Source organism: Scomber scombrus, chromosome 7 (genome assembly GCF_963691925.1).
Source record: "Scomber scombrus chromosome 7, fScoSco1.1, whole genome shotgun sequence".
Lineage (NCBI taxonomy): Eukaryota > Metazoa > Chordata > Actinopteri > Scombriformes > Scombridae > Scomber > Scomber scombrus.
Window position 1 is genome coordinate 5,973,306 of NC_084976.1, and position 23,249 is coordinate 5,996,554.

The 23,249-nt window shown below is 40.7% G+C and overlaps 1 protein-coding gene across 3 annotated transcripts in view; it reads right to left on the reverse strand.

The window, feature by feature from the left end:
* Positions 1-17,953, reverse strand: part of ubr5 (ubiquitin protein ligase E3 component n-recognin 5) — a 32,556-nt gene extending 14,603 nt beyond the window's left edge. For all 3 annotated transcript variants that reach the window (XM_062423414.1, XM_062423413.1, XM_062423412.1), the window contains exons 1-26: positions 17,731-17,953; positions 12,698-12,742; positions 12,513-12,594; positions 11,717-11,793; positions 9,986-10,105; positions 9,046-9,325; positions 8,735-8,894; positions 8,264-8,413; positions 7,292-7,503; positions 6,968-7,084; positions 6,479-6,589; positions 6,188-6,342; positions 5,386-5,503; positions 5,031-5,215; positions 4,794-4,903; positions 4,191-4,303; positions 3,899-4,045; positions 3,628-3,739; positions 3,370-3,524; positions 3,085-3,282; positions 1,929-2,139; positions 1,521-1,647; positions 1,259-1,410; positions 985-1,080; positions 500-623; positions 252-349 (exon numbers count right to left, since the gene is read on the reverse strand). In XM_062423414.1, the coding sequence (XP_062279398.1) occupies positions 252-349; positions 500-623; positions 985-1,080; positions 1,259-1,410; positions 1,521-1,647; positions 1,929-2,139; positions 3,085-3,282; positions 3,370-3,524; positions 3,628-3,739; positions 3,899-4,045; positions 4,191-4,303; positions 4,794-4,903; positions 5,031-5,215; positions 5,386-5,503; positions 6,188-6,342; positions 6,479-6,589; positions 6,968-7,084; positions 7,292-7,503; positions 8,264-8,413; positions 8,735-8,894; positions 9,046-9,325; positions 9,986-10,105; positions 11,717-11,793; positions 12,513-12,594; positions 12,698-12,742; positions 17,731-17,792 (3,517 nt within the window). In that variant the 5' untranslated portion in view covers positions 17,793-17,953. The remainder of the gene's footprint in view (positions 1-251; positions 350-499; positions 624-984; positions 1,081-1,258; positions 1,411-1,520; positions 1,648-1,928; positions 2,140-3,084; positions 3,283-3,369; positions 3,525-3,627; positions 3,740-3,898; positions 4,046-4,190; positions 4,304-4,793; positions 4,904-5,030; positions 5,216-5,385; positions 5,504-6,187; positions 6,343-6,478; positions 6,590-6,967; positions 7,085-7,291; positions 7,504-8,263; positions 8,414-8,734; positions 8,895-9,045; positions 9,326-9,985; positions 10,106-11,716; positions 11,794-12,512; positions 12,595-12,697; positions 12,743-17,730) is intronic.
* Between the last annotated feature and the right edge of the window lie 5,296 nt (positions 17,954-23,249).

Sequence of the window (23,249 nt, forward strand, 5' to 3'; positions counted from 1 at the left end):
CAAAAAGTGTGCAGTTTCCTCTTTGTATTCACAGAGGAGGTGGCCAGTTGGTCGTGCAAACTTTATTTCCGTCCCTACCCCCAATCTTAGTATCGGGACCACATTACGACATATGTCTAGCATATGCTGTATCTACATCATACGAGGGAAGCAAGCGGTGCTGACATTTAAGTATAGGTCTGCAAGCCAACAGTCTTTTAAATGACAACCCAATTTACAGGCGAAAGCAGGGAGCTGACTTATTAACTTACCCTTGGCCATTTTCTGAGCAGCCTCCAGCACAGTGATGGCTGCTGGATAGGCTCTCCCACTAACTGCCAGCATGAATGGGGTCATTCCACGGGCGTCCCTGTTAAAAACACAGCGACAATATTATACAAAAAGTAATAAAGAGACACAGCGAGGCAAATAAAGAAGAAATAATGGATAAATCAGGACAATCTAATGTGCAATAAAAGAGTTTTTATAGGTGTGCCCTGTTGGAAATAAAGCATCGTACTTGGCAGAGAGGAGCTCCCGCAGGTGTGGTCGAAGAACAACACTGTCACACATCAGCTTTAGGATGAGGTGGGCGTTGGCCTTCCTGTCTTTAGACTCGACAACGGATGGCTCAGTGGACGGCCCTGTTCATGAGGAGAACACAGTCTATTAGATGTTACAAGCACAGTTTGAATACCCCAAAACATACAGCTGCTACAAGAAAGCATCAGCATGTCATTATTAATACATCTAAATTTACTTCAAATTATCTCCTGTAGCAACTCTACCTACATAAATAAATCAGCATTTTCTCTACTTCTGGACAATTTCACTACCTTAGCATGTCTAATAATACCATTTTTAGGAATGCTCAGTAATATTTTTGAGGTGTGACTCAAGACCAATACAAGTTTACCACTTTTTGATATCAATATAAATCTTGACTAGCACTAAAAAGATCATCTGCTCCTTGCTTCTCCTTTTATAGTGAAGATGATATGTGACCTGGTATGGTTGATGTGCTGGGTCCCTGGCTGGTCCCAGTGGAGGCAGTGGTGAGTGAGCCCACAGCTGGTGCTAGAATAAAGTCGATATCACCATCTGTTGATATAATAAAAAGAGTCGAGGAAGAAGAGTTCAATTTCACCATCGAAGTCAGACTCAAGCACGGTTGTGTAGGGTTGCCTTCAGATTGACAACAGAACAACTCAAACAGCTGCACTGGTCCTAGAGACAACAACACAGTAGATATTGTACTTATTCTAAAAGGTGCACTGACCAGGATCCATGGGTGGGGGATCAGGGACCCAACTTGGTGGGGCAATGGGTGGTGACACAGGGTCCTGGTGGTCGCTGGATGATGGGCCGGACTCGTGGCGGCCGAGACCTGCTGCTCTTAGAGATCTGCGCATCATCTCCCTCAGACGAAGCCTGATGACAAAACATAAAAGAAAATATGTGATGTCATACTGCATTACAAATACAAAATTACTAGCATGTTTATTTGAATGTTTACACCAAAGACTTTTCTTAAAATGTACCCTCGGCTGCTGGAAGAGCCAGTCCTATTCCCAGAGCTGTTGCTTGAGACCACAGAGATGGCGTTGGCAATCGCCTCCACAGCAGACAGGCGCTCTGCAAAAGTGTTCCTCTCTGACCTTTCAGCTTCTGAAACAAAACAGCATGGTTACTTAGCATGAAAAAGAGAGTCGGGAGGCAGCAGGCAATTAAAGTGATACAGATGAGCAGACTCCGAGCTGGAAGGCCATTTTCTTCCACAGTTTTCTAAAATTGATGACGTTCAAAACTGAGAAACATTAGGAGGAGAATGTAACCATAAACAGCACATTAAAGATAAGAAGCTACTTGTCTGATGTAATTATCATAATGAAAATCATTATGTTAGATTAGACTTAGCTTTCAGAGAGACCTTAACAGTGACTGCCTACCTTCCTCTTCTTTGGTTTCCTTGTTACTAACAGGAAAGCAGACCGAGACAGCAGCATGAAGGATGTTGCGGTTTCCATCGCAGCGGTGGCCTAGAAGTGCTCCCAGCGCCTGGCTGCCCTGATCCAACAGGAACGCTTGCTCGAGGTTCACCAGGTACTGTCGACACGCCTCGTAGTCACAACGCAGAACATGCTGCATCAGGGTCTGTTTCTATAAGAGACAATAAAGGATGCGTGAGTCATTGATGTTTTGATTATGACATAGACAGCATTGGTTTTTGCTCAATCAGACAGATTTATGAGTAGAAAGTAGGGGTGTAACAGTATGTGTGTTTGTCCCAAACATGTAGAGCAATAATTCTAGAGCACGAGTTCCACCTGGAACGTTTTTGCAGAGCACTACTTCGCTATAGAATGCTCATGGGTGTATGCACAACTAAACTGTTAGCCTGGTTACCCCGGTTACCACGTAGTGTCGGTGCCATCAGAGTGACAAACAAGAGACCCACACCACTGACTGATTTCAACACTATCATTAAAATATGCTCCGTTATCTCTGTAGTGAAACAACACTGCCTCTCCCTGCCCCCCCTCCTCTCTGTGACAGTCTGCTTTTTCACTCCGCCATCCAGAAAAACATTTAACACATTTCATTGGTCAGACAGAATGGCGCAAGAATCGGTTCTGAGAGAGAAAAATGTAGTATGCAGTATTACAGTACAAGTAGTGGTTTGGTCCCTCTGACTGATATATTATTATATATGACATCATTAGATTATTAATACTGAAGCATAGGTGTGTAAGCAGCATGTAACTGTTGTAGTTTCTGGTGGTGGAGCTAGTTTCAACTACTTTATATACAGTTAAACCATAAATCAACAGCTGTCCTGACTCCCTACAAGAAACAAAAACGTTGTTTTCTTTTTCCGCTGAAGCACAACTAAACTGTTTAGCTGAAGTACATACACAACTGGGAATTTTGTGCACTGTTACACAGCCAGTAGAAATGTAGTTACAACATGGCAAAACTTGGCAAAAACTAAACACACTAAACTACACACTAAAACTGGCAGGTTGGGTTTTGCGAGGTAGCAGATGGTCGAGAATAATGTTTGATAATAACATTTCACTCTTTTTATTATTACATAATGTTTACCTCAACAGCCATTATAATAATAGCAGCTTTCTTTTTAATGGTGGAGTTAGAGGGGAGGTTGGCCAGAGAGTGCACCCCCATCCCCAGGCTGTTTATAGGTGGCAGGTCCAGCCAATCAGGATCTCGAATTCCACCCATGCAGTCTTTAGCCATGGGGTAGATTGTGCCGTTTCCATCTCGGAGGATGATGGGAGATTCCTGGAAGAAAAATGATTGATATTTTTAAAAATGCAGACAGTAAAAAAAAAAAAAATCTGCAAAAAGCATGTTGGGGGATCATCGTACCTGTCCTGCAGTAAAGATCGCCACGTTGCGCTCACTCTGCCCGAGGAAGGCCAGGTTACTAGTAGGGAAGTTGTTCTCCTGCTCAGCTTTGCCTGTGGCCAGGTCAAAGATACAGTACCTTACCCAGTTACCAGTTTTCAGCACTGCATGGACTCCTGAAAGATGGACGGATGGTGTAAGAGTTAAACATACTACATTCAGTATAATAAACATAATATACACTGACTAATAGAAACTAGCGCATAAAAAAAGACAAACCTTTGGAGTCAACATTCACAGCCAGAATCTCAGCCTTTTCTGGGATACAGAGCTTTTTAGGTGTGCGCTGAAAACAATCAGGAACTTTAGGAGTTCCGCCAGTTTTGACCACCTGACAGAAACAGAATGAAGGAAACAAAACAAAAGTCCACATGTATGAATACCAGGAGGATAGATGCTTAGTCCAGCACACATGCATATTCCAATAATTCACTTTGAAATCCATCTACTGAGATGAACACCATCAGTAACACATCTATTGTGTTCATACCTGCAGCTCATCTATTCGGAGGAGCCTGCAATCCTGTAACAGGGATGAAGGGTCTGAGTCAGTGGGAGCAGCAGTGCTCTGATTGCTCATGCTGCTTGATGTCCCCGGAAACTTCACAGCAACATACGCACCATCCACTTTAAGCACCTAAGACATGATATGAAGATGATTAGTCATGAAACTGAGCTGTAGTGACATAAAAACACACATACGTAGACCCACAGTCTCACACACAAACATTTCTCACTATTCCAAGATATTTAGTGTATCACCACAATTAAGATGTACTCACTTTTCCCACTGGGACATTTTTAACGTCCTCCACAAACACCACCTCCCTGAGAGGCCACTGTTCCTCGTTCACCTTCTCTTCCTCTTTCGGAGCCGGGGTAGAGCGCCTTCGCTCTGCAAATAGCACAGCATACTAACTGTTAGTGCTCTGAATGTAGCGTATTTAAATACAACGTAGTTATTATTTACATTAATTAATTGCAAATGCTTTGGAATAAAACTCCTGATTATGGCAGTAAAAACATTCTGCTGACCAGATGACAAAAACTTGAATGTGGACTGAGGAAAATTAACACTGGCAGCTAGCCGTATGTTTCGCATGATAAGATATGGTAAAAAGGCAACCCAATATACCACAGTATATACTGTGAGCCGGGGAAACTTCCTTCACAGGAAAACAGGGGGGGGGGGAGAAAAAAACTTGCTGATAAAAGCCTGTGCACCATCTGTTTCAAAGTCAAAGGACTAATGAGAGCACAGAGTGAGGAAGAAATTGGTTCTGTGCCTGGGAGATAGAGAAGAAGAAGAAAAGCCAAGACTTGAGTGCTGTTGAGAGAGAGGTGGAGGTTAAGAGGGAGAGATAGCACAAGAGAAGTGGACATACTGTAGGGCAGTGAGGCACTGCTAGCAATAGAAGACGTATCACTGCAGGTAGAAGCTGGGGAGGGAGGGGGACCCATCTCAGTCTTCACCAGCTCTGGTTTGCTTTCAGTCCTATAAAAAAGGAAAAAACAAGATACTGACATTAATTTGAGTTTTTGCTTTATGAGATCTAGCACATCTTTTCAGATCAAAACATTGGCAGTTGGTTTTTTTTGCTATGAAAAACAAAGACACTGACTTGATTTCCTGGGTCTTAGTAGTCTTCTCCATGTTCTTGAGGCTCTCTGGCGAGCGCAGCTGGAACCTGCAGCTGTCATTCATGTTCCACACCGACTCCAACAGGACGCCCACTTTGGGGATCCCAGCGCTGACAGAAAAGGCCACTGCACCGGCATGGTAGAGGGGGTTATTCCTCAAGCACACCTAAGGAAGGAACCAGTAAATGTATCAGTACGGTTTAAATAAAGCTTTTAACATGAGTTATAAAGTCTAAAGACAAAGCCGTAATAAACATCAATGTGGAAGACTCCCAAAAGAAGGGGCACAGAATTCACTGCTGTCATCAAATGAATGAAAATCTAAAATAGTCTTACCTGTGTTCCCACTGTGATGTTGGGTATTGAAGAAATGCCAGCACTGGACTTTGGCTTTTTGTTCTTGGCTCTGGCCTTTTCAAGCATCTTCTTCCGTTGACTAAAAGGCACAACACCCCTGCAGACAGACGCAAGCATTGAACGGTCAAAATCTCACTGACATTCATACCTTCTCCCTGACTGCACTGTTCTTACTTTGCATTAACAAGGACATCACCCTAAAAGCCAGCGGTTCAATGGTGTCCTGCTAAATATCAGCTCTTACAAAGGATTCACACATTGCTTGCTCAAGGCCCCCATTGTGTATCAAATATATGGCTGAAAACTGCAGGAAAAGACCCTACAGCTGATATTTTAATTAAAGTAAGCACGGCGTGGTGAGCTATGTGCTAGTTTCAACGGGACCGTAACAATTCAGATAACATTAAATCATGTTATGGACCACGTATATTTCTGGCGCAGGACAATATAACTTTTTTTTTTTTTTTTTTAAATATAATTCTGGACAATGTGACTCATTGGATGAATATTCCAGTGCAGAAAAATGATATTACTCATGATCAGATGTGAACCACATGGTAGATCATCACTATTTGCTTACATAGCTAGAAGCACTTCTTGACTTACTGATACTTATCAAAATACAAATATGCAATGTTTGGCTTATACCCTCTCTGACCACTTCTGTAGCTGCTAAGAAACTACACATATAAGGATAACAATATCACAAGAAAATTCAGAAGATCATGTTAAACAATTGCAATTGTATTCAAAGTAGTTTAATGGAAAAACTCGTTCTTACCACCAGTAGAGGCTGTTCTCCAGCTGTACGCATGTGTAGAGGGCACAGCAGTGCAGTGACACCATGCGCTCCCCCTGCAACTCAGGGAACGCCTGAGCACTATGCTCCAGCTTAGAGGCCACTGTGCTCAGTGTGTCGTCCACCCAGGTTGCCACCTAAACAACACAAACATACATAATCAATTCATGAAACATATATGTGTAATGTGAGACTTGCTAATACCTGTAGAAACATATATTTAGTTATACTATTTGGACAAACATTATGTCAAGAGAAGCAAAAGTAATGTACCTTGTTGGTCTCTGTAGCTATAGTAGCTCTGATGCTATTGGCAGACAATAAGGTGATCTTCTCATTGGTCAGACCCAGGAAGGACACACGTGGGTGATGAATGGAAGGATTCTGATTGGACAAATGATTGGAGAGTTAAAGACGGCAACAAACCATCAGTGTTGAATAGCCGTAGTACACGCACCAATAAGATTAAATGATATTGTAACACATTCAGTATATAGTCAATTTGTTATTGTTACAGTCAGTGTCTGAATCACCAACATCAAACCACACCCTTGTTGCATTGATGCAATAGCATGACAGTAAATAGTTGTTCATCATAGCAGGAGGTGAAGAAAGAAATTTCTTCTGTTAATACAGATCCTAAGAGACTTAGTAACTTTTTCATTTTCTTCATCTTAACTTCACTGTCCACCTTGAGATTACCAAAATCATTCAGTGCTCAATCAAACATGTAATTCCATGTTCAAATGTTAAATTCTCCACCTGTGCATTCCTGTAGGGTTCAGGTTCGCTCCACTTCCACTGATAAAGCTCTCCTTTGGAGCTGATAGCCACCAGCTCTGAGAACATGGCTCCAATGCTCACAAACTTCACACCATCCTGAAGAGCAAATCAAGAGATCTCAATGTGTCAATGTGGTAAATTATTTACTTTTAATCTAATTGGCTACAAGAATCAAGTTGTAGAGACATCTCAAGATTATAATAAGAAATAGGATAATCCAGAGCTCCATTTATGGTGTCACAGCAATGATTGCACTCAAAAATATGTTTACTATGAGTTGCTGTTCAGATTGATAGCACCTACCTTGTCAGGCCACCACTGGAGCTCTTCTCCCAGGGAGACAGGACTCTGAACCGGGATGTTCTTCTTGTCCAGGCTGGGCTCGCCCTCACGGCTGGTGGAACCTCGCTCCGTGTCGAACGAGGCCCCATCCAGCCACCGGCGCTCGCGCAACCTCAATACAGACTCGCGCTCACGCAACAGCTCTGAGTCGCGCTCTAAGGGAAGAAGGAGAACTGGTATGCAATAAGGTCACACCAGTGGGATAGAAGTAAGCCACTCTCTGGGAAAGACCCGTCAACATAGTTTTAAGAATAGAGAGAGAGAGATATAAGATTCTTTAGAATCACTTAATGCAAATCAAAATTGCAGTACTGAAGATTGAGTGGGAGTCTAAATTATACTGGTGGGTAAGTCAGTTTGCACGCTCATATGTTAAAATGCGAGATAGAAGAGGAAGTGGATAGACAGAAAGAAAGCATGCATACGGGCTAAGAGTGGGCTAGGTAGGGTTTTTAGAATAGACTGCCTTGAAGGGTTCCTGTTAAGACAGGTGGGCCTAGCGGGCCTTTCTCAGAGAGCTCACAGTATGTTCTACAGCCATGCACCATACAACACCAAACATTTATAGCTTGTAACACCAAACACTCATATTACAAATCAAACTGAACAGACTGAAGAGAAAAAAGGATTAAATTTCCCCAGCAAATGAATTTTCACCTTTAATAAATACGTTTTTTTCCCCATTACCCCAACAGTTGTCATTTTTTGCCCCCAAAAAAGCTTTGATTGTAAAATAACTTCTGATTATTCATATATTAACAGCTCCATGGGTCACTACTGTCTTGCTTTCCCTACTTGTTTGTTTTGTTTATGTCTTCTTAAGCTGTCAAAAGTTCCCTCCACACAAACAAAAGCCATCACCAATGTTGCCACCAAAGCCTCTCTAACATCCTACGTGCCCTTCACTAGTCTAGAGGGGAGTTGGTGATTTACCTCTGGAGGATCCTAGGCGGGACAGCGAGGAGCGTCTAAAAGAGGGGTATCCAAAGTAGCTGATGTCCTCAGAGAACATGGCATCAGCATCAATAATCACACTGGGGTGGGCTGAGTGAATGTCTGCATCCAACAAGGACATCAGGTCCTCTGTATGGGACAAAGACACAAGAGGATCTAAGTTTAAAAAATACAAAAATGTAAATACAGCCATTACTGTTTTGATTATTGCAATTATTACATATAAATTCTCCTTCAGTGAAATCTATCATTTGAATACTCTTTGACACACTTATTTGTATCATGTGCATGCACTGTATATTTTCAACTGCTAAAATTCCCCAACTATTTCATTATTAAAGAGTAGTGTAAGTGAAAGTATCTCTCACTGAGACGCCATGCAGTAACATTTCATATAACCCACTGTCCTTTCTGTGCCCATTCCCTGTTTTTTTTGTTTTTTAAACAAACCTCCAGGGAGGTAGGACTCGCTGGCTGTATCATCTCCATCATCTCCATCCTCATCATCCCTGCTCAGCAGGTTGTTGACAGCTAGGTTGACGTCAAGGTTAGTCCTCTGGAGCTCTCTAATGATCACACTCCTGGACTTCCCCTGAAGGACAACCTGGGCCTGGTAAAAAAAAAAAGAAAAAAGAACATGACACATTTATAGATGCTTATGCAACTTCAGGACACACTGCCAGCTGTCGAGTACACAATGGTTCATTGAGAAAAGCTGAAGACAAAGATTGTCAAAGAAAAATGTGTGCAAATATGTGTACCTGAGAGATAAGTTCCTCTGGGATGACAGAAGCTGGTATGACAGGCTGAGGCTGGCTCCCTAGAAGGCCTGAGCCGCGATCCCTTCCTGTACGAATCACTCTAGTCTGTCGTCGGGAGTCTCGAGCTGCTGTCGACGACCTGCCGGACGTGCCTCCGCCTCCTCCTCCTCCTCCGCCACCTCCGCCTCCACTGCTGCCGCCTCCCGCTCCACCTCCCCCTGCTCCTCCTCCACTTCCACCTCCTCCGCTGCCTCCATTTACCCCAGAGCTCCAGCGACTCCTGTTACACACACAGCACAAGGCCGGAGGTCAGACAACGACTGCCAAAAAAACACCATCTGATTAACAGAGCAGACTCAAAAGCACACACACACACACACATGTGGGTATGAAAGAGAATCGCCCCTGTGACAACAGAGACTGGGAAGTGCACACGGTTTTGCATCAGCAGCACTTACAGGAAGGCAGAAATTAACTGGTGCTACTTTTCCTAATTTGATCAGATAGCATAAGAGAAAAAGTACTAAATGTATTATGTACATCTGTAATATATTTAAGCCATTGTATTATTTCAATTCTGTATTAAACTGTGAGGGTTATTTTGCAGCTTAATTTTAGTTTTGCAACTTCTATATGAGGACTCACAACAGCTACATTATTTAATACGGAATATTCTCCAAAAAACAGTAAATTTACAACCAATCACACTGCAAAATGTAACCATGTTTTTGAATTACGCCATTTGGTGGACAAATGTACCCAATACATTCTCTAAAGTTCTTTCTCCAGATTGTGTGGCATTGAATCCTAGGGAGGGAGGGGAGGGGGAGGGGGCGGGGGGGGAGATACACCCCTATCCAGCTGTAGCAGTCAGTGCTGTGCTCTACAGACTTGAGCTTTCACAGGACCATTTGTCTCTGTCAGCCCTGCCAGAACTTACCCAAGGGTGTTGCCTGCCAGTCTGCCCAGTGTGTCAGAACCAGACAGGAACCAGGGCGGATCACTAGTCCTGCCTGGCCTGGAGCTCCTTCCTGTCCCTGAACCACTGCTCAACTTTGAACTGGAAACAAAAGATGGGAGATCAGTTACAAACCTACAAAAGTCCCGCACAGGACCAAAAGACTGTTTCTTTATTATTATCATTATTATTAATATTATTATTGTTATTACCTGGGTGAACAGAAACTAACATTACCCCAGGTATTTGTTAAATTATACCCCTTGGTTCAGGATTTATTTCCTCTGAATATTATACTGTGAAACAAGAGGGGTGGTATGTTGGAGACTAGCATGGCAACACCCTTGGGAATCAGAATTGGCTGCAACTCGTTCCTCCGTCCTCTTTTTTTTTTTTTTTTTTAAGTTCCTGGGGTTTTGGGGCTGTGACTGCTTTCTCTTATTTCAAGATTTGTTTTAATGAGATGCCTTCCAAGTTTGTTTTCTGATGTGTTCTAAGTAGGCAATTGGTTCAAATGTTTTTTTGGCTGTGGCAAAGGTATAAAAATAAAAAAGTAGGACAATTTTACAGATATTTCAAGAAAATTGAGATCCTTTCCAACAAAATAATACAATAATGAAATCACATTGAGGACCATACTTTAGCAATGGGATGCAGAAACAGGGATTCAAATTATTCAGATATAAAAACATAGACACAGCAAATTCAAATCAACAAGCAGACACAATCTATGTAACCTAACATCCAGATTATATTAGTGCTTCTTCAGTGAGCTGACAAACATGCCCGATACAATCTAAAGCACACTTTTCCATAGGCTTCCCAGCAACCCATGCTGACTGAAAAGCTATTATAATTTGAAACCACCTCATCTTCTTTTTGCAAGTCTGCGGCAGGCAATAAAACACGTGTTCTGCAGAGAGGTTTGGAGTGGGGAGCTCCTCTGTCTTTTTACAGCCTAATTCACATGGATATTTAGCAGCAAGAGGGGCCTTGAAAAACTCTGAAATCACTGTTGGATGCTGTTCTGCTGGCAGGAAATCGACAACTATCAATGAGACATTCACCAAACATACATGCTCATAGGCAGCACCAAACAAAGCACCTAGTAAAAAGCTCTTCTTTCTTTCTTTTTTTTTAAATAGAAAAAAAGAAACACAGCGAGAGGAAGACACAGCCGTAAATGAAGCTTGCTTTCAGAATGTTACAAACACCATTTTAGGACTGTTTTGCTGTTGGTTGTTTGGTGTCGAGATTAGAAGAAAATACTTGTTTTTTTTATACTGGAAAAACAAATATGAGCCTGCAATGTATGTAACTATGGAGAAAAAAAACAGCTCTATTATGACAATAAATAATAGATAATTATCTCATTAAGTAACAGCAAAGCATACATCAGTCCAACAGCAGCCAATTTAAAAAAGGACTTTTTAAGAACAGACCAGTGATGTATTCAGATATACGTTTCACTCTGATGGAAAGCTTGGTAGCAAAGAGTATTATTCTAGTAGTGAAACCGTGTCCAAATGCTTTGCGGCCAGACAAAAAGGGCACAAGTGTGGAATAGAATTCAAATCAGTGACCGTCATCGGTGAGCCTGAACATGTTCAGTGTGTCTTGTACTAAGCATCTCCACAAGCAATCTGTTTTCCAACTCGGTGCCAAAGCTGAAACAGTTTCCGGGACGGATCCCATCATAAAGAAGTGTCTCACCCATCGCTGCCATCCGGTTTGCTGAGTTCCAGGCGGTCGGGCTGGACAGCAAAGCTGATTCTACACACACGTCCATCCTAAAGGAGAAAGATGCATTCATGATTTTTAATGAGAAGCATATGACACATGAACTTCAACTCATACTCTAACCTTGAGCACAATTGAACAAATTAGGAACTGAAAACTTTATTGAGTCAAGTATCACTTCTCACATAAAGCCAAACACTCAAGAACCTTTTCTCTTTTATACCCTAGTCTATGATAATCAAACTGCTGATTAATTGCTGTGGACACTAGTACATTTACTGCAGAGATATAAGTAATGTTATCACTACATCAAACCATTGACACACACTGCTGTTTTCACTGTGTTAATTACTGTATTATTGCAATTGCAAAGAACAATGCCACGAAATTTAACGCCACACTCCTGAACACACTTCCACATGTATTCAACTGTTTGTCTCTCAAAGCTCAAATAAACTAACTAAGATCAATTACTACATGTCTCTTCAGTGTATCTATAGCCCTATTCAAACTGGATTAGCCTAATTAAGGGGCCTCCAATCCACTGAATCCAGACTGAATCCTAAAATGTATAAACAACAAGGTAAAATGGAAGCAAGGCACCCACTGTTTTTTATTTATTTATTTTCCATAGCGAACTCTGAAGTAATCTGATAATAGTGACCCATCTTCAATCAAAATCTTCCTCTCATGTGGAACTGTTTTTGGTGGGCAGCAGCAGCAGATAATAAACCTTCACTGTAGATCTCCAAGTAAAATAGGACATTACCTCAAGGAGAAATCCGGCGTGGTTGGGACCAACGACGCACTGTTTTAGTGAGGTCTGCTCCAACAGGCTAAGGTGTGGATGACTACATTGGGAAAACAAGCACAAAGACACATGAGCCAACATAAAGGATAACTAACAAAGTCCTGTTCACAGTGATTCATTCATTGCAACATTGAGAGACTCACCTGTTATAGCTGTATTTGTTGAGTTTCTCTGAGACTTCACGGAGCCTGATGAGATAAATAAAGATTATATTAATGCAAGTAAAAACACATTTAGGATCAAATGAATGCAGGGTAATGTATGTAATTCAAAAGTGCAGTCAGAGAGATACTTCACAACATGAATACTTAATGCCAGGACGTATTAGTATATATACTATCACTTAAATTCTGTTTAACAAAATTGTCCAATAACTATGAGGCAAATAGGAAGCACAGCATTTGTCCCATGTTTGCCTTAACAAACCTACATTTGGTTATGCAAATAGCAAAAATGTATACCTTACATAATAACTGAAAATGTAAAAACCTCAAATAAAGTAATTTTTAAAAATCTATAGATGTTACTGATGACAGATGACAATGCTTTTCTTTTTCTGCATCACTTGAGACATATGGTTGTGTTCTTGGCTGCTGATACCAAACATGTAAACATGACAGCCATAAGCTTAAACATAGCAGATAGCACAGGTCACAGGCCTGGTTGTCAGAGCAGGAGGGTGAATGCTGAGACCTATCTGATGATGCCAGTGTTGCAGCTTCTAACAGACTCACTCAATAATGAACTGTGAGTATTTTGTTATGGCCGTTAATTATAACAATTTCAATTTTCTGAGGAATGTTATGTTCTGTGAGTTTGGTATCTCAAATGAAAAATAATAAAAATCATTGCACCCTTGAGTCTCAGTGTTTGTTGCTATGGAGGCACCAGTGGCATTTTAAAAACACTGTTATTATGATAAGGTACAAATTGCTACTTCGATCCAAAAATAATTCAAAGCTGAATAACAAACATTGCATTTCCAGAATTATACATGACTAACGCTGGCAACTGAATTTCTACTTATTGGATGTTTCTCGCTACAATGCTCTTTGCCCTTTTTCTTAATTAATTGATTTTTTTTCCCTCCAGAAGACTGTCTCATTTTGCCCTGATGATTCATTCAGGAGAAACTGATGCCCGGTACTCTATCAGCCAGAAACGCATAGCTGCCCATGCAGAAAATGAATTGTTAACTTCTGCAACCCCGGCCGCCATAAATATCTTCTCCCACTTTACCACTCAGGTGCAAAGCGAGTCTTCGACTATGTGTATATTAGTCAAATGACAAGCATAATGAATGACGAAGCAAAAACGAAACGGTTAATTGCCTGGATGTTATAGTAAATTGGAATTCTGCAGAGCCAACCATGAACAAAAACAGTAATTGGACATTTTGCTTCCTGAAGAATAACTTCCCACACTCACCCTTTCATAACAAACTATTTAGCATTATGTAACTTGTTTACCTGACAATCTAGCATGAGTTATTTATCATATACATCGCTGAGATATATCCGTCCCTATACTTTGTCTTGTGGCTTGTTGAGAAACACACGTCAACCCCTTGGCTCCTCTAGGTACACCTCTGTGGCCTCTGCTGTCAACTAAGAATATATAGTCCTGCAAGCTGTCCCACATGTGGTCATTAGCTACAGATATAGAAGTACTGAGGCACTCGATGCGATGGATGAAAAAGCGCAAAATGCAACAGGATGTCAACAGAATCCAGCTGGCACTTTCAGATGAAAACCGATCACATATCTAACTGAAGAACACTCATCCTTCTTAATAAGCGTAAATGCAATGCAGTTACAGATCGTTTATATGCTTTTAAAACTCAATTCACATGTTTTTGTTTGAACAGGGAATACTTAAATGTTTTTTTTCCAATTGGCATCCAGATAAAACATAATTTGGATGTTAATGTCCATTCGGTGTTTATTTTCTATTGTCTAGGCTTATTCACAACGATCTAAAATTCTTGCTTCATCACTGTGTGGCGAACCTTAAGAGGCTGACTAAATGTAGGTTGAAAAACTAAATGCTTACACTATAAGATTATAAGTACTGACCCTGTCACTTTCCTCTGGATCACCAAGTGTGACATACCACAGAGACAGCACATGTTAGAGTTAGAAATCCCCTCACAACACAAAGGCACGTTAAAAGCCTGTGCATCTGTCCGCAGAGTGCAGGGGACGTAAGAGAAAATGACCACAAGGCAGTCAGGTCAGTCATTCTCCGATTTACCCGTCAAGAAATGGCACCGCTCTAGCACAGACACACAGTCTACTCGCCTCAATGAGCCATTTAAATCAGTTTTACAGTTTTTCAGTTGAAACACGGCACACACACACACAAAAAAAACATATTCAAGGTCCGTCTGACTGCAGGGGAGTCTTTTGCCTTTCCACTGTGCTGTTCTTATGTCTCTAAGCAGAACTCGTGAACAAACCACTGGCATTTGGTTGAAGAAATCTGACCGGATGTTCATGCCAGGCAAGCACTTCTAATGAGCCAAGCTGGACCAAGCCTTTTTATTTCAGATAGAAGCACTTATCTGCTTTGACAACTGCAAGTTCCTTCATGGGGAAAAGAAAGGAGGGGGGCCCAGCAGCACATGGTGACTGTAGTATGCAATGGCATGCATGCCTGGGGATGAAACAACCCTGACCTCTTTAAGGAGCTGAAGGTCCATTCCACCAAAATGTTTGAGTGGCTTTAGATTTATATAACAATAATAATAATGTTTAATATCTACCACACCTTTTATTCGTAGTGAAATTCAAAGTGTTACAGTATTAATACCACAGAACACACAACAAAAATACAATTCTATCAAGAGTTAAGATTAAAAACAATCTTCCTGAATAAAAAGGTTTTTAGGCCTAGGTTCTGTGCTGCCCTCAGATGGTTAGGAAGGCTGTTCCACAAGCGTGGTGCAGCAGAGCCAAAGGCCCGATCCCCCATGGTGCGGAGCTCAGTACTAGAGACCCGGAGGAGCAAGCAGTTGTCAGATCTGAGGGTGTGGGTGGAGGTTTTCTGGTATGATCAGGGAGGCACATGTCTGTGGATGGATTTGTATACGAGTAGCAGGACTTTGTATTCAATCCTGACACAGACAGGGAGCCAGTGCGATGAAAACAGAATTGGTGTTACATGTTAGTGGTTTCGCACTCTTTTGGGGTCCTGGAAGAACTGTTCTGAATGTACTGGAGCTTCTGGATGCTTCTGCCAGGGATCCCTGTGAGGAGTGTGGTATGGATAAGTTTTTCTGTATCTGACAGGGTTACAGAGGGGCGGAGTTTAGAGTTTTTTGAGATGGTAGAAAAAGGTTTTCCATAGATGTCTAATATGGGGATCAGCAGTCTGCTGAGGGTTAAATCTAACACCCAGGTTAGTGAATGAGGAGGAGAGGGGGGGGATGTCCCAGCGGTATGGGGTATGACTAAATCTGGTGTCGAGTGCCAATGAGGAGAGCTTCAGTTTTGCTGCTGTTTAAGTGGAGGACATGTGTGCTCATTCAGGCCTTTATCTTATTAAAGCTGTATCATTGTATTACTATAGATGTGGATAGCGTGGAACATGTCCTCCAAATGGACTGCAGAAAGTAGCATAAACAGAGCTACTATGTGTCTGTGGTATCCACAGCTGTCCATGTAGGAGTATATCAGGAGTATATCTGTGGCTTGAGACAGGTGCTGAGCTGTGATATGGCTGCAGAAGGGCTTAGGGCAGTTCAGATGTACAGCTCAGTATCATCAACATAGTAATGAAAAGCAATCCCACATCTGCTGCTGACATGTACACGGGGGAGAACATGTAGCAGGTAAAACAGGATGGGTCCAAGAACCGATCCTTGCAGAACACTACAGATAACAGGGAGCGATCTAGAAACTGGCATCCTCCCAGTCCTAGTGGTTTACAAGATTGCTAACCATCATCTGTTTACCACTTTTCCTGTCAGTCAATCCAAGGTTTATGCAAAACAGTGGGATAGTACAACACACAGCAAAAAAGCTTTCAAATACTCCGAGCCCATATCCAGATCTTAATCTCAAGGTCATTCTAAAAACACTTTGACTTCTCAACCTCTTTGTCTTTAAGTAGAACAGCTCATTAATCATTTCAATCTCAATGGGTGATATAAATAGATTTACCAAAAATCACATGTTCTGCCAACATTCAAGAACAGTGTCGAACATAATTTCCTGGATCTACCTTCAAACAACTACTGACTCATTATGCTTGGAAATTTCAGAAAGAAATCCACTGAATGCGATATTATGCATGACACTACTCTCCATATAGTGCCCAGATGAATTTACCGTGCGTGTGTGCTAGAGCCAAACGGTATTTAGGTAACATTGAAATAATATAAAATGTGTGGTCATTTCAACATTGGAGGTTCCAGCATCGACCACAAACACACACACACACGTTATAAGCCTCAGCTTGTCCCCCTATTAAAGTCGATAACAGGATTAATGTGAATGCAATGTTGCTAACTGTGCATCACTGCATATTTGAGATATTTATCTCAGTGCGCAGAGCTAAAAAACAGACAAATTATCTAATTATGTCCGACTATGTAAGCCAGTAAGCAGTGCCTATATACTTCCAAACACCGGCCTGACACAAAAGAGCCTCTAATACAAATATTTGGCTTCGACAAGAGCGTGGTAGCACATTAGCCTGCTAGCATTAGCAGCTAAGCTATCGGTTAGTTAGCTGACGTTAGCTACTTCATTGATCTTGATAATCAACGAGACGCCCCGCAAGACAAATACAGACACATGTCGAGAGAATGGAAATGTAATCTAGACACGACGACTAGTCCAGTTTTAATCAACGTTGTGTTTTACGACCTTTATTTCCCTCTCTTTCCCCCCATCCCCCAACCCGCATTGTCTATCTCAACTTTGACTGTGAGCCAATCCTTCCAGAGAGCCGAGGAAACCGTCCGATAGCAGCGACTGTTTAGGTAGCAACAAGCTAACGAGGATTGTTCCAAGATGCCGGGCCTTGTTTCAACCCCAGAGAGGGGGTCATTTCAATCATTTCAACCCGAAGTCACAAGCATGGCAATGTCTGCGTCGTTCACAAATACAACCTCGAATACTATATACCACGGCACGCACATATATATGCTTTTAATTCTGTTTTTAATTACCTGTCATTGAGCTGGTCCTCGGTCCCGGGCAACGGGTGAACCACGAAGTGTATAGATGTCATGGGGTCAATCCAAAATCACACACAGACGCGTGAAAGATGTGGGAAATAGTTAATCTTTCGATGGCTGTATATATATGCGGATTCATAGGAATCTTTTAATGGCGAAAACCCTCGAGTTTAGATCCCAGCTTCCTCACCCACATGCCGCCATCTTAACTCTACCAAAAGCTTCTTCTCTGTGTGTTGATCTAGCGCACAGATGCAAGCGCTCTGCTGGTTGGATCCCGAGCGCACACAGGAAATGTGTTAAATTGGACGGGATTGGCTTCAAGAAGAAAGGCACGAATACTGGAGTCAAAATACTACACTTACACACTCCACTGTCTTTGTTCTCAACCAGTTTGTCAAATGCATCTGTTTCAAACACCTGCAGTCATTTTCAAGCCCGTTACTGTCCACTAACCATTAAGGCAAAAGAATGGGTTAAATAGGTGTAGGTCATTTCTTTGTAAACTGAGACAAAAGAAGATCAAAATGCTAAAGACAGCAGGAGAGTAGTACATGAAAAATGGAAAATGTGTGGTCCTCATGCATGTTTAAACTATTGCAGTAAATAATTCCATATTTTTCCAGTCAAAACATAAAATAAAATATTCTATTTCATTTTACAGTACTCTTTGGTTCCATATTGGGATTATTAGTCCTTTATACGTGGAAAAAATGTAATAACTTTATTTTTGTTGATCCAGGAATGTTCTGCACAAAGTAATGTTGCAATACAAACTATGCTATCATTGTATTGGCCTGTCCAGTTATTATTAATATTACTACATTTCACTACATTTCAATTGGCCTTGTAAAATTACTAGTATTATAATGACATAGATCAATTCTGTAGTTATGGGGATAAACAATTACATTATACTTTGAATCCATTTGAAACAAAAAAGGAAAAGTCTATATCATGATGTGCGTGGTAGTTCTTGCTAAAAGAAGTGAGTGTATATTAACTGCCACTCTGTGACCAACCAAGACTTATTATTATGTCACCAGATCTTTATATTATGTCACCAAATCTTGAGGGAACAAGCTGGCTATACTTGGCATATTTTCAGCATTACTTGGGGAACGGAAAAATTCATGAGAGACCCTCAATTTAATACTGCTATTCTTACACGGGAATTATATTTAAAACTGAACTAACTCAAATCTGAGTCCTATAAAAGGAAAGGAACGTACTGTTCATATTGGTTTACCTCCCATGAAAAAAACTGTGGCTGTAATATCCCAAAAGAATTTAAACCCTGTGAAGCTCAAGAAATGATTTAAACAGCAGTGGTGCAAGTATGCTCCCCTAGTTAGATTTTTTTTTTTAAAGGCAGGAGACACAGAAATCTGGGCTCAAGGTTAACTTTGTGTAAAACTGACAAAGAAAAGTCTCCTTTGAGCAGTGCTTAATTCTTGGCTGGTGCCCTGGATGGAAGAGGGAGTGCTGGCCTAGATATGGCAGCCAGTAAGAAGAGGAGGGGGCAGATGACCTCACCGCACAGCACGGATCAAAGGATGACATTTGATATTTCATGGTCAGTTTAAAGGATTTTCAAGTAGTCTTATAAGATAATAGAGCAGACATTCTTCTATCTTTTGAGGATGTCGATTGTAACTCAAAAGTATTTGTGGTTAATCTTGCAACCTAATTCAATTAAAACGTGTGTCTTATTGCACCAGCAGATGGCAGGATTTACCTTTCATAATGAGAAGAGTATCAGTCTCAGAACGCCATATGAAACCAGAAAGCATATGACCCCTTTGTGCACTGCTTCTCTGCGTATTTGCCATAGACCAAAATGTATCATATGGACATATTTACACACACAATATATATACACACATAGAAAACGCTGAAAGACATGCAGAAGTACAGACTCTATATAGATAGCTCCACAGCTCAATAACTAACCTCAATGGCTTATTGTCAGATATCTGATTTAAAATAAACTGCTGAAAAAAACTATTGGAACTGAAACTGACAGGTCATGAGATGTCACGATAATCAAAATTAAATATGTCACACTGTGAACATTATCTCTATGTCAGGTTCCTCATTCAATTCTTATGTGCAGCATGAGTTCCCTGTCTAGCCAAAATACTGAGAAATGTGACCAAAACCTCTTATAAGTAAAACGATAGAATCAATAAAACTTTTTTCCATTATTCAGTCTGGCCTGCAGGTCACACTGTTAGGACCATAACAGAACAGATGATTAGTAAGATTGGAATAACAGAAATGTCACGTAAACTGCTCTTTTTTTCTAGTAAACCATTAAAATACCAATAAAATGGGAGGGCATTAGGATTTGCTTACACAATACTGCAGATATTATCATTGGAATTAAACTGTATATTTCCATTTGATCTGTTTCCTGCTACAAATTCCACGTCACTCAACCTGTAGAAACAGAAGGAACTTTTTTAGGAACTTTTCTGTGTATTTACTGAGTTCAACACAGAGTTTAAAGAAGCCAGGTCCATTGCCCTGCAAACCTTGTAACTCAAACAAAACCCCTGAAATCTCCAGAGCTATTTTTAGGAAGTCTGGCACTGGGTTATCAAATGACCTCCGGTGTGGTTAAATACGGTTGCAAACACTCTGCACTATCCCCACAGCGAGGTTAGTGGGTCTGCAGCTCTAGGAAATGAGCACATTTCAAGCAGAAAACGAATTAAATTGAAATAGACCCTTAACATGGATAAAAGGAATCAATTCTTCTTCATAAGATTCTGTGTTTGAGCTATTATGAATTTGAATTAATTGTGTTATAACCTCCAGGAAGACCCGTAACTAAACCATCACCACACTTAACTTATTGACCCATTTATTCATTGATCAGTCGACCAGCACCGGCTCCTGTCAGTCATGCCACAAGTATAAGTTATACTCAGTAAGGTAACACAATCAGTCGACACTCTAAAATAACCCCGCTTAGTGCTGGCTGTGGCATATCTTTACAGGTCCAGTGCAGTCCTGACAGGGACAGGTCAGGGAGCAACTCTGCCTGTTAGCACCAGATCAGTCCAGGCCTCCTGCACAAACCCTCTGCTCCAAAAACCTAGTCAAAGATACTAAAAAGCTTAAAGGGCATTATGCTGGCCTGCATACACATGACGAATAAAGATGAGTAGTGAGCTGCTCCTGGCTGCTGTCTTCTAAGAGGCTTTTAGTTTTTGGAAACAGACAGACATCCAATTCTGTAGCAGGCAAAGAATCCTTGTTGGCTGAGTCTCACTTGCTTCAACGCAGCTTGAAAATTGGCGGATGTTGTATTGGCTATAACCCAGCTATAACTTCTGGGGCAAAGCAGCCACTATATTTGAACAAAATCAATCTGTCCATTGCACAATACCATTCCCATGTTGTAAAGTCCTGCCTAACTGAGTGTGGCTAATGTAACTAGTTAACACTGCTAAGAATCTGGGTCTCCATTGCATCATGATTAAAAACTAGGGCAACCTGATTGGCCAAGGCCCAGTGACATGGCACAGTACCCTGCAGTCCTGTAATGTCTGAGTCTGTAACGTGTGATGTGACTTCAATGTGAAGGCTGTTTTGATTGCTGCACCATTTTTTAAAAAATATTAACAATAAATTAAACAAATCTGTGTGATATGAAAGGGGTGGTTAGTAGTGATGCTCCCCTGAGTTGGCAGCACCTTAAAGTCTGTTTTGGATCATGTGTTGGCACGTTACTCTTGTACCAGGTGGTAATGTTGGCGGTGTTTTCCGAATGAAGACATATGCGATTGTCGCTAACACATTCGCCAGAGCAACTTTGTAAGGTGATGAGCTGTCAATGTTGTGTTTCCAGGTTGTTCTGCTGCCCCCAAGTGGCCAAAAATAAACCAGTAAATGCAGCTTTAAGTTTTTAGTGAAGTCACCATTGGATGGCACCAAACTAACAACACGGTGGTTCAGGAAATAATGTAAACTTAATTACTTTTATGACGTAATGATATCAATCCTTGAAGAACATTAGTATATTGTAACACTAGTGAAGTAACATGAAGTAACAACAAAGCAAATGTAAAAAATAAGCATGGGTAAATTTCAATAGTCATACAATGTTGGTTACAGAAAGGTGAACAAAGCTTTGATTAGGGTTTATAAAGACACACAAAAAGCAGAAAAACTTAATGAGATTACTTTTTTAGGTTCTTTTTTTATTTGGTATGTTTTTCTTCAACACATGAAACCTTTAAATTACATATATATTCAAGTTTCCCATACAGGAATTTGAATAAATGAACAATTTTCATACTGCATTTGCTGTAGAAGGTACAAAAAAGCTATACATATGAAAAGTTCCTGGGGATTCAAAGCATTATATTGTAACAACACATAACAATTACCACATTTAATTTACATGAACTATCTGCTGTCAACCTTTGGCTGGGTAACCATATATCAGGGCTGCATCTAACAATTATTTTTATTGTTGATTAATCTGTTGATTATTTTTTGTTGTTTGGTTCTACAAAATGTCAGTCGCTGTTTCCCAAAGCCCATAGCTGACGTCTTTAAATTAATGCATGTTACTAACTTGGCACCTTCCCCAGAGTTTTGTGCTTTTTTGTCTCACAGATGACCTTTGTTTGCGGACCACCTGCTGTCGCCCTTTGTTCAGCCTGACGTCCACCGCTGTTGCTTTTATTTATAATTTATATTTGCCCACTGCTACCACTGTTATTAGTCATATTTCTATTATTGATGTTATTGTTGTTGCTGTGCTTCTCTGTGTCTCTCTTTGCCCTCTCCCCCTCCTTCTTTCTCTCTCAGCCTTTTTCCTTGCTGCTATTGCCAAGTGCTTGTTCATGGGGCAATGTTGGGTCTCTATAAATTAAAGAGTACAGTTTAGACCTGCTCCAAGTAAAAAGTGTCCTGAAATAACTTCTGTTGCGATTTGGCACTATATGAAATATAAAATTGACTTGACTTCAAATGGTTTATTTTTGTTCTGACCAACAATCCACAAGATTTACAGTTTACTTTCATAGATGCCTAAAGAAACCAGAAGTTTGAGAAGCTGGAACCAGGGAATTTTGCCGAATAAGTAATCAATGATCAAAATAGTTACCAATAAATATAATAGTTTAATGTAATTGATTAACTGACTAATTGTTGCAGCTCTATTGTATAGTCCATACAGAAAAAATTATGATGGCAACAGTGTGTCAAAAAGATGCATTTGATATTGATATGTTGTTATTTATATTGCTGGACTGAAAAATATGTCTCTGGCATATTGCATTGTTATTTTAAGATATATGTCCACCCTGTAAATGCTAATAAGACAGAACTGCAAACAATTGTTTCAGATTTAGTAGATGGCTGGAAATCTGTGTATCAAAATTTCATATGTTAAAATTAATATATTAAAAAACCTATATGAATATGTTATTATTTATTTGTTCTTTTCTAGCAAATCATTCCTGGATATGCTTTTGAGGAACACCCCACAG